General features: G+C 49.2%; 3 protein-coding genes across 3 annotated transcripts; all 3 read right to left on the bottom strand.

The window, feature by feature from the left end:
* Window positions 1–536: 536 nt before the first annotated feature.
* On the bottom strand, window positions 537–1,940 carry ASPVEDRAFT_40062 (putative MFS transporter). Its single transcript, XM_040812041.1, has 2 exons — window positions 1,822–1,940; window positions 537–1,758 (listed from the first exon to the last, which is right to left on the bottom strand). The coding sequence occupies exon 2, from the start codon at window positions 1,728–1,730 to the stop codon at window positions 615–617; it is 1,116 nt and encodes a 371-aa protein (XP_040666312.1). The 5' UTR covers window positions 1,731–1,758; window positions 1,822–1,940; the 3' UTR covers window positions 537–614.
* A 1,074-nt stretch (window positions 1,941–3,014) lies between these two features.
* On the bottom strand, window positions 3,015–6,364 carry ASPVEDRAFT_51714 (uncharacterized protein; the record flags this gene model as incomplete). The annotated part of the gene is made up of 4 exons (XM_040814521.1): window positions 3,015–4,145; window positions 4,205–5,201; window positions 5,279–6,027; window positions 6,080–6,364. The coding sequence occupies 4 exons, from the start codon at window positions 6,362–6,364 to the stop codon at window positions 3,015–3,017; spliced, it is 3,162 nt and encodes a 1,053-aa protein (XP_040666311.1).
* A 797-nt stretch (window positions 6,365–7,161) lies between these two features.
* Window positions 7,162–11,227, bottom strand: ASPVEDRAFT_128890 (uncharacterized protein; the record flags this gene model as incomplete). The annotated part of the gene is made up of 9 exons (XM_040806589.1): window positions 7,162–7,650; window positions 7,693–7,734; window positions 7,788–8,622; window positions 8,684–9,376; window positions 9,432–9,500; window positions 9,919–10,650; window positions 10,706–10,817; window positions 10,876–10,985; window positions 11,052–11,227. 9 exons carry the CDS (start codon window positions 11,225–11,227, stop codon window positions 7,162–7,164), a joined length of 3,258 nt encoding a protein of 1,085 aa, XP_040666310.1.
* Between the last annotated feature and the right edge of the window lie 77 nt (window positions 11,228–11,304).

Here is an 11,304-nt window from a genome sequence, read left to right as displayed (position 1 = left end):
CCCCCTCAGCAAGCTGGTCGGGCACCTTCCTTTCAAAATCGTGCAACGCGCCTTCCAACCTGGGGATGGGGGTACGGTCGTACTTGACTTATATGGCAGCTACGATAAGGGCAGGGAGTGTTATTGTTACACTGCAAGCACTCGATGCCACCCGACCCCCTTGACACCATCCAAGCTGCGCGCATTCATAGCACGAATGAGGAGAATGGTTAAAATCTCATCGAAAGTGAGCCGGTCTTGACCGTGCCCTAATCATGCAGGAGTTTAGATTGCCCAGCTAGTGAAGCGACAAGACGCAGAGCCCCGTCTAATGTGCGACTATGGACGTGGAAGGAATAGCAGATAGCCCATGTAACCCAAGCAGCAGGTTATACATGGTCAGGCTTGACCTGTCACCAGACGCCAATCCCCGCATTTCGGGGCTTTACAAGAAATAACTCCGACGGAGCTACTTTGCTTCTTCCAATTACTCGAGTCCTCGAGAATATTTTTGGTGTTGCTGAATGAGCTGTATTTGCACATTAATCTCTTACGGTTGAACTGACAAAGTCTCATTGCGGCAAAATACTCGAGAAGAATCCTATCTGATATCACACTAAATGGACCTCTAGGCCTCAGTAGGCATAGAGATTGACAACCCCAGGATCAGCTGCCCGCAGCTTCTTATTTTGCCTCGCGAGGTCAAATCTCATGACCCACGCCAATATAATAACCCCGGCCGAAAACCCAATACTGGCATACATGGCGGTCGAAAACCTCGGAGCGTCGCTGTCTGGCCACAGATATGGTGTGTAAACACTGGCAAGGTTGCCCAGGGTATTTGCCATTGCAATCGACACGGCCTTTTTCTCATCAGTTTGTCCCAATGTCGCCGCAACCCACGCAATATTGATGTTATTAACTCCGTATGTGGCCCCGACAAACAGGATCATAGCAAAGTACCGCCCGCCGATGTTCAATGTCCCACACGCGACTGCAAATCCAACGATGGCAAGCAACTTGGAGATCGTGACGTGCCAGGTTCTTTCGTTAAAGTGGCCAGAGGACCATGAAACGGCGACTGAAGTGAAAGTGGCCAGAAGATACGGCGGGCAAGTGAGAACAAGGGTTATAGTTGAGTTGAAGCCGAGTGTTTCAACGACTGTGGGCATGAAATTCTTAAACCCGTTGGCAGAGAGATGACAATTGCACATCAGGGCGAAAATCCAACAGCGATAATCCGAGCATGCGTCTCGAAGCCCCGTCCAAACGCTTGTTCCCTCTTCTTTCTGAGTCGTGTCCCGCGCGATGCGGTCGTGTGCGAGCTGTCGTTCCTCTGGGGTAAGCCAAAAGGTCTCCTTTGGGGAATTTGGAAGGAGAAAAAACGCAGCGATAGCTACTGCCACAGTCACGACGCCCTGAATCAGAAACAACCACCGCCAGCCAGCAAGGCCGTGTTTGTTATCCAGAGTCGCAAACACAGCAGCGGAGATGAGACCGGAGAATGCACTGGCCAGCATGTTCCCGGTATAAAGGATTGCCATGCGGGTGGTTGCCTCTTTGCGATTATAGAAAAGCGATATCATGAACAAGGCTCCGGGATAGAATGGCGCCTCCACAACACCAAGTATAAGTCTACAGGCGAGCATTCCGTGGTAGTCCTTTACCAGGCATGTAAGTGTGGATACAATCGCCCAGGCCATCATGAAGCCCGCCATGTACCATGCCGGCTTGATGCGGTTGAGAATCATGTTGGAGGGAATTTGCCCAGCAAGATACCTTTGAACAAAAACCACGATCAGAATGTGGAATGCATCACAGAAGGAGAGGGATAATTCTTACCCAACGAACAAAATGCTAACGCAGGTATTATACTGCGTTCCAACCAGGTTCAAGTCTTCGGTGAGACTGTTCAGCTTGCCATTGACGAGGGCATTGCGGTCCAGAAAGTTGAGAAAATACATCGCCCACACCGTTGGCTGAAAGCAGTCAGCGGACCATAGCACAGCAGTAGGGGATAGGCAGGCAAAACCATCATATAACAGTCAATCTTCCTGACAAGGGCAATTTCTTTGGGATCGACTTTGGCTGCTGACCCGAACTTGTCGTATTGTGGAATTCGCTCGCTCTTCTCAACATCGCCAATATGTTCAGCATAGCGAGCTTCCTTCTCGATGACACCTTGACGAGATATGTCGGCCATGGTAGAAATGTCTATTGAGTTGGACTTGGTAACTGGTATAAAAGAGCTGAGCGAGGAGGGATACTTCCTCATCAATATCGAGGAGCTCGGTGGGTCTTGATATACTTCCAAGCTCAAGGCCTCCACGCCCCCGCTTCAAATAATCTGGGGTAAATGGCAGTGTTGGAACAGCTAAACGAGAACTGTCAGATCCGAGATTGCCAAGTACTCCCGGAAACACAGCAGACCAATCGGCAGGACCACGTTTGCAGCTGAGCTGAGGGCTGCCAGGTTCATGATCCTAAATCGGAGGATGAGCATGCCAGTTTTCCGAACTGCATATATTAAGCTTCTCGGAAATGCCATGATACCCCTGGCTCTCTAACATTGTTCTCGGAACCTTGGGGTTACCTTGAAAGCTTCAGTGAGTTTATTCCCCCAATCGGAACGCGTACGTACCCGGGGCGAGGTGACACTGGAAATATCCCGGCAAATAATAGGTAGCAGTAACTTAATATTTTATTGATATTTTGTGAGAGAGTAGTATTATCCAGTTCTGAGGATTGAATAGTGGACACCATCGTGTATTTTCCTGGGCTGGGGGGCAGGACATACAAGCAATAGGATGTACATTAGTTGAAGCTGGTCCTATGTGAGTGTAATGTACAAATGGCTTAGAATTGGGCTTTTTCTTTATCGAAAGCTACTTTAAACCGTGGGGTGTTAAATCATTTACTGAATGATAACGGCTGGACATAGATCAATGATTCTTGCAGTGTGATCATAGAAGAGAGACGCAAAATTATGTACATTTGAACAGTCTAAACAAACTTGAGTCAAATTATCCTGTCCATCACCACTCGCTCCTCCAGTAGTCGACAAATTTCTTAATCAGTCTGCTCTCAATCAACTCTACTCCCCCTCTCAACGATGGACTTGCAGCCTCGGACTTCTCCATCTCAAACACAAGACCCGCTCGACCAGGCTTGTCGTTGTCATATTTCTCCGTAAAAAAGTCCAACAGCTTAATGGCTGGGTTCTTCTGCGGGTCCTGTTCGCCTTCGCGGAGACGTTCAACCCACTGCCTTTGGGGCAGGATTTCAAAGTCAAGCCCTGCTTCTTTTAATGCGGGGAGGAGCTCTTCTGTCCACTTGAAAGTCCTGGAGTTTTGGACGTGGTAGACTGTATGCGGATCGTGCGAGAACTGTCTCAATATGGCGGAGCCTGAGATAGAAGAATCGTGGAGACTTGCTAGGTCTAAAACGGCGTCTGCGACAACGTCGACGGGAAGCCAAGATGGGGTTTCGTCCAGTGCTGGTAACGCCTTCAGCGTATGTGCTGTTTGAATCATCAGAGGGATTGCCTCGGTAGTGTTCCATTTTCCTTTTACCGTGTCGCCAACAATTTGACCGACTCTGAGAACTTTGGCGATCATACCAGTTTGCTCTGCTGCAGCCTGGACAATTCGTTCTGCCACAAGTTTAGACCTCGCGTAGCCCATGTCGTGTGCGTCCGTGAGTTTAGGAACCGGGGCTTCGCTGATGGTGGCAGGCAGTGGCGTTCCAGCAGCTGAGGATATGGAGGAGCAGAAATAAAACTGTGCTGGATACGACCGTTCGCTAGAGAGGCATAGATTTATCAAGTTGTGGACACCCTTGATATGCTGCGCTTCAAAACTGCGCACACCTAGCGTAAAGTTGACAGCCCAGGCAGAGTGTATGACCTTGGTTAGGGAGGCCCGAATCTCACTGAGCACCGAAGGAGACAGTCCAAGGCTCTCTGAACCGAGCTGGGAGGGCAAGGCCACGATTTTTGAGACGTTTACCATGGGCAGTGACCTTGAAGCCAAGTTGGAAAGAATTCGATCAAGGGCGTTGCTTGTGTTCGATGCTCGTACAAGGCAATATATTCTTTTGACATTACTTTTCTGCATCAATCGAGAGAGAATATAGATACCAAGGGAACCGGTTGTTCCAGTGAGGAGCTGGTTAAATCTAGTAAGCACTGAAATTAATAGGAATAGGGTTGGCTTTTGGGGCTTACAATAACTTCCTCCGTTTCTGGCCGCTCTACGAAAGATGAATACTTGTCGATTAACTGTGACATGACCGCCAGCTCATCGTCCTCGCTTCGTTGGTCACCGGTTCGAAGGGCGTATAAGTGCGCCGCCAGCCTCTTGATGTTCGCAAAGTCAAAAACAACGTTATTACCGAGTTCGGCGGACCCGATGTTGATCTTTCTCTTGATGATGCCTCTTACTTTGATCGCCTGGAGGCTGTCAACTCCTGCCTCAAAGAAGTCGGAGTCCAAACCAAGTTCTGTAAAGCCTAGATCGGATTTAAAAAGATTTAGAAGGTATTTTTCCAGTTCTGCAAACTCCAGAGAGAGCTTTTGCGCGTCATCAGATGAGCCATTTTCCAGTGCTTGGTATGCGGCTTCAATGAGGTCGCTGAATTCCATATAGCAGCGGTTTCGAATCATGGTTCCTTTATCAGTCGCTGGATACGAAGACCCCACGGCTAATACGATAACCATGTCGCGGGATATCTGGCTAAATGCCTCTGCGTTCTTGTTTGCGGCCTCGATATCAGGCCAGACAACATCGAGAATCTCATCGTTGGTCATATTTTCACACTCAGCACTGGGAACAACAATCAACCCCGGGAGTGGCCTTCCCACGCCGAACACGAGATTATCCTTCACAAACTTGCTCTGTCGAATGCGGTGCTCAATTGGTACGGGCAGTACCTTCTCACCATTGACTAAGGTTACTCGGTCATCAATACGACCCAGATACTTCCAGGCATTTGGAATACTAGGATGCTTTAAGAATGTATCTCGAGTACGGAAGGAATTCGGCGGGTCATCGCAGTTGGAGGTGACTTTAGTTGGGAGTCCGTCGAGGGCAACGCACTCGTAGGAGCCGTCCTCGAGCTCGTCCATTCTCAAAAAGGGCAAAGCACCCTTCAGTGGCCGGACGTAGTTCCACAGCTTGTCCTCAACGGGGCGGTCGGACGTCATCAACTGGCCGGCTTCCGTGCTACATATCGTAAATATTAGTGTGTGACTCTCGCTTTTGCAAGTCTGAAGAGATAAGGCCTGAGGAATACTACATACGCTCCGTAATGGCTGATTAGCCGGACCCCCTTGTTCACAAGGTAATCTCCAAGGTCATCCGGGCAACTGCTTCCTCCAAAGAGAACTTGCCGACATTTAGCTAGTTCCTCAGCTCCCCCGTCAACCTCGCTTAGGAGTTTCAGAACGTATGGTACACCATGGAAACTCTCAGGCTGGAATGTTTCCATGGCTTCACGGACGTTTTTGCCGGTCAGGGGTAGATTTGCATTGTAAATGGCAACGGGCTTTGCCTTAAACAAGCATCGAAATAATGTGCATAGACCGTGATTGTGATACAGGGGGAGTGTCAAGAGCGCACGATACGAGTTGCTGGCGGTATAGTTGGCAATGCAAGCCGAGTGCGTCTGGAAAATTGGCTTGGGAAGACCTGTAGAGCCCGAGGAATGAATAATGAAAGCCAGTTTCCGACTCATTTCCGGCTGTCCAGTAAACTGCAATTCTGATGATTCGACGCATTGCGAGTAACTAGAATACTCTGGTATTAAATAGGATTTTGTTTCTGGCACAGCATCTTGAATCAACGACGCTGCTCGTTGTGCCGTGGAGGAATATATGATATTGCTGCAATTGGTTTTGGCAAGGAGGTTGGCGTAGGCTTCGGTGCTGAGTCGGGTAGACAGCAATAGAACAGCATATCCTAATCTGGATAGTGCAAACAGAGCAACGACATAGTCAAGGTTAGAAGCGCCAAGTATTGCTACTACCCGGTTCTCGACGGGATCAGAGAACTAAATGAGCTGTCAGTAAGTAGCCCTTCGCATGCAGTTCGAGTTTGGTTACCTTTGGAAGTCCAGAATCTTGCAGAATATTGGCAGATCCATTTGCAAACCTGTCCAAGTCTTGTGCAGTGTAGAACTTGTAGTCGCTGATTCCATGTGTGCTTTGCGGATAGCCGACCAAAGGGGCACCAGGTGGATGTGGTATACGATGCAACAGGATATCATTGACCGTATATAATGGAGTTCCGGTTTCCGCCGGTGGAGTGGGCGGAAGTTTTGCAAAATCGTTCAGGGTGTCTTTTCCATCAACTAAGGCGTCACTACTCGTCTGCGATGTTGGTAGCATGGTTGAAAGTACGGGTAGGTGTGTTTAGGGGCCAGGTAGGGTTCGTCACCAAGACAATAAGACGAAGTCCGGGTTGAAATATAACAGTACTATAGAATGCAGTAGAAGTATAGTCCTTTTCACATGGCTTGGGGAATCTTCTCCTGCTCCGCACCCGGCCGGTTAGGGCTGTGCTCGGAAAAGCAACGCGGGGCTCGGATAAGGCCACCTTCACATCCGATTCGGTTGGTTTAGTACTGTTTGGCCTCACTAGCCCCAAAAAATATTGACGAGAATGTGCAAATTGCATATGATCCTGGCACCGCATTATCGGTTGGCTGGGAATGGAAAAGTTTCCTGCGTTGGCTCAGAGGAACGGGGAAAACTATCCGAGCACTCCGTAAACAATTGAAGAAGAAACACGGAAGAGCAAGCCTGTTGATTTGCTATCCGCGAACGGATCGTCCTCATTGTGAGAATCTCAGCAGTCTATTATAGATTGCTGTTTGTGATACGACCTGAGGGGTACAAACCAGGCCGTCGAACTGGAGTAGAGGCCTATTTGAAAACAATCATAGGGCGCCTTTGAAAACCCGATCACCAGTCGCCTCGTCACAAGGAGCATACTAGAAACTACTCTATCGAATATCCATCGCTCCAAATAAGAGGACTGAGGTTCAGGATGGAGCAGCCGGTATCCTGTACTTGCCTTGTGAGAGCTTCCGAAGAGCTCAGCCAAGACTAGAATCCGGCTCGTTCAATCGCTGCGGAAGAATTAGACCTCAAAAAGCCATTGTCGTTCAGCTCTCGAAATCTTGTCAATTGTTAGAGGCAAAAAGGTAACCTAATTCTCCCAGGCCTGTCAGAGCTAGTGAGTCGAACTCCCCCCAGCTAGTTAGACTAGGCATATAAGTACCAGGGCTGCCATCTTGCATCAGATTCTCCATCCAGGCCTCCGGTTGCATATTTGATAAGGTTAAAGATGGGCTAACCTCGCCTGTACCGCGCCGAATGCCTTCAAACGTGGACTGGGGAAAGCTCGCCGGGGCGTAGTTAAAATGTGCTCCGGGGATGTCTATCTGCCGGGACTCGTTCGATACGATGTTGATGTTATTGGCCACTTGTGGATCCATGGACGGAAGGCTAATTGCCGACTGATGTTTGTGTTGTATACACTTTTGCGCCTCTCTACGCAGTTCTTCAAGCACCATGGCGTAGCGCCGGGCAAAGGACGATTGCGACCCGGATGTTGCTAGATGCCGTTGGGCCTGCTCGCCCGCCTGAAAAAATGTCGAGTTTGCTTCGACCTCGGCATTGTTTGCTTGAGCACAACTCTGGATAAAGTGAACATATAATACAACAATAGCTGAGAACGCATAGTAATGAGTGAACTAGGGCTGGGTCAGATTTTTGCGGAAGAGTCATTCCGGATTTTCAAGCTTACCCAAAAAGTATGGTACATTCTGCCATTCTCGCATAGGTCACGTAAGATGCTAGTGATCTTCATAGCAGCCTCTAGACAAGTCTGAATATTTTGGTTAACAGACTTGGATAGGTGGTTGTTTTCGTCGGCCACCGGAAGGGCTAAATTCTTGAAGTCCCTGAGAATGAATGAACGGTAGAGTAGTATCTGAGCATGATAGAAAGCAAGATTCAAGACCGTATACTGTCGCTGATAAGTAACCATCATCATATCAACACTTGGGAGGTCAACAAAAGCCGATATTTCTTTTCGCCACTGTGCAAGCTCGGCACCATATTTTGTGGTTGCTGCAGACTGGGACTGGAGAGTTACTCGTCGTATGCCGTAAAGATCACGAAGTATACCACTGATAATTGTTGACAGCTTGGCGTGATATACGGGTGCCAGCATGATGCTTTGAGTGCTCGACACAGCCGGGGAAATGCCGCTTGCTGTGATCTGAGAGTCGTTTGCAATAGCAGGAAGTTCCTGGTCGATTTCGTCATCGTGGAAGATTCTTGGACGACCCAGTGCGGCACCGAGGTAGTTATCCAAGATATATATGCACCAGAAGACTCGCTTGCGGCATTCCTGTTCGACGAAATCAACACTCCCTGTGAGCTCTCGACGCCGTCCACGATGCAAGCCGATTGCAATAGCAAGTCGTGCCATGGTCCCGAAAAGACTCCAGCAATGATTGATCCGAGATTGGCCCAGAAGATAAAAGCACTGGGCCAGCCGTGCCTGGACGCTTGAAAGGCGAACAGGGCCCGTCTCTTCTGCGAGATAGTGTTCCGAGGCAGCGAAATAGACTGCGCTGCCGACCAAAGAACTTGTTAGAAAGAAATTCATAGAGAGAGTCATTTAACCAGGCTTACCTATTTACGCAAGCACCCAAGGAGCTCTCACTATTGGGGAAACATAGCTTGGCATGGGCAAAAATCATTAGGAGCAATGCTCTTGTCGCCATAGCTCCTGGCCTTGGGGGTTGTGACGCCCCAAGGTCATGGTAGAAGTCTTCAAGCCAGTTTTCAACTTGTGGCTGGTGCAAGAAACGATGGGTGGGGAATGTGAATTCAAAGTACCTATCGAGCAGCGCCGTTGCTTCTTTTTTATTAGGGATGATGAGAAAGGATGGGTCGTATTTAGGAAGCGGGGCGTCACCCAAATTAAAAATTGGTGTGGTACGAGGAAACGAGATATGCTCATGAAGTCGTTTCTGAACCCGGATCAAAAATGAGACACCTGATGCCGGCCCAACATAATGCCCCTCCAGATCAGTTTGGTGAGGCTCTGGTGAATTGCCAGATGATGGAAGGGTAGTACGTTTATCTGATTGCAGGAGTCCATCGTGTGAAGCATGCCGCGGTGTCAATGGAGAGAGGCTGTTCGTGCTAGGATTCGTAGACTGCTCGCCATATTGATTGGCACTGCTCACATCTCCAGTTTGGTGACTGGCTGTGGGAACCGGTGGCACTTTTCCTCTATGGTAGCCAGCAGTGTACTCGCACTCGAACCGAGAGCGCTGGCATAGTGCGCAGGGGAGGGTACCTGAACAGCGTAATTTCTTCCTGGCAATTGCAAGTTAGCCGTATTCAGCTTTTTGATCGCTCAGGATTGACTTACTTCTTACAATTGTCACAGGCGCGAGTGACGCGAACCCGCTCCTTACGTCGCCGTTTGCTAGGATGACTTCTAGTGGACTCCATGAGGGGTAAAAATCAAGAAGACGGCATAGTACGTGAGACGATTTATAGGCTTGATGGGTTTCTTGTTCGCATCGAAAAGATATTTGTCTCAGACTGGTTTCGAGTCCGGGGGTGGAATAGGTATTAGTTGTGGGGAGAGGAGCGATTTTCTGGGGAAGCAAAGAAGACGCCAGCGGGCTTAGAACGCACGTGCCTCCTCACATTGTCACGACAACAATTTCTGGAAAGTTGGGTGTTTTGCTTGGAATCTACCAATGCCTCAAGGTTGCTGCCATACAGAGATTGCATTCGTCATTGAATTGGCTCTTGATAAAACACTGGTCTAAACGCTATAGCGACAAACAGCTGATCTACGTTGCAGGGACTCTAGGTTGTTGCCTGTCTAAATTCACCACTCTCTCAACTCTCCTCCTGGTCCTAGGAAGTGCGGGCTTCGCCATGCAGCTGCATTTACGGACGCTGCCCGGACTTTCTGTTCGTCAATCTCAATACCCAGCCCCGGCCCAGTCAGAAGATCGATCAAACCATCCTCCACATTCCATACTTCCGGATTCTTGATATATGTGTCAATGTCTGCCGAGCCCGCATTATAATGAATTCCCAGGCTCATCTCCTGGATTGCAAAATTTGCACTAACAGCATCGACCTGCAGGCTCGCCGCAAGGGCAATGGGGCCCAATGGGCAATGAGGAGCCAAAGCAACATCATAAGCCTCTGCCATAGTAGCAATTCTACGGATTTCAGAGATCCCACCGACATGGCAAATATCTGGCTGCAGGATGCTTATGGATGAAGATTCGAGGAACGGCTTAATGTCCCACCGGCTGTGTAGTCGCTCTCCAAGCGCAATCGGAATAGGGACAAGCTTAGACAAAGCAGCGACAGATTCTGGGTGCTCGGAGAGGAGAGGCTCCTCAATGAATAAGGGCTCGTGAGGCGCGAGCTTGTGAGCTAGTTGTTGTGCCATTGCCTTGTGTACTCTGCCATGAAAATCCACCCCGGCATCGATTCCTAGGGCTTTAACCGTCTTCAATCGCTCAACAGATGTGTCCAAGGCATGAGGTGAATCGAGCCAGCCCAGGTCCTCAGTCGCGTTCATTTTGATGGCTTTGAATCCCTGTGAGATTCTGGCTCGACTATGAAGGGTCAGAATCTCCAGAACAAAAACAGAAAAAAACGAGGTTTTCGTACGCTTGAGCTTCAACATCGCCTGGACGGTCTCCGCCGATCCAAGCATACACCTTTAGCTTATTCCTCAGTTTCCCCCCAAGAAGCTGATATACGGGAAGGCCGAGTCGTCTCGCTGAAATGATTGTTCATTAGATCAACTAATTCGTCCCTGGCTTCTATGGGCCACCCACCTTTGAGATCCCAAAGTGCTATATCCACACCTGATAGAGCGCTCATAAGGATAGGTCCACCCCGGTAAAATCCCATCCTGTATCCATTTTGCCATACGTTTTCGATATCACTTTTAAAAAGAAAGACGTGTGTCAGCATAAGGCGCAGAGTGACGAAATCCCAACGGTAAACGTACTCTGCATCCGCACCGGTGAACCTCTCAGCAAACGCCGCGAGACAGCCCTCCACGGCTTCTGTGTGACCTTCTAGCGATGCCTCGCCCCAGCCATAATTGCCATCGGCGTCCGTGATCTTGACAAACAACCATCGCGGCGGCACGCGAAAGTATTCTATCTGAGCAATTGGTGCCATCGTGCTAGCTGCCGTCGTCGTCAGATAAGCCTGAGTATATACCAGCTTTTGTTGAATGCGCAATCCGTTACGGGCAG

Source organism: Aspergillus versicolor (assembly GCF_001890125.1).
Source record: "Aspergillus versicolor CBS 583.65 unplaced genomic scaffold ASPVEscaffold_3, whole genome shotgun sequence".
In the NCBI taxonomy this organism is placed as follows: Eukaryota; Fungi; Ascomycota; class Eurotiomycetes; order Eurotiales; family Aspergillaceae; genus Aspergillus; species Aspergillus versicolor.
The sequence above is the reverse complement of the archived record's forward strand: the minus strand, read 5'-3'. Positions and strand labels throughout refer to the sequence as shown.

Excerpts from the sequence above, each read along its gene's own strand:
- ASPVEDRAFT_40062 (XM_040812041.1), bottom strand. The coding sequence starts at position 1,730 with ATGATTCTCAACCGCATCAAGCCGGCATGGTACATGGCGGGCTTCATG.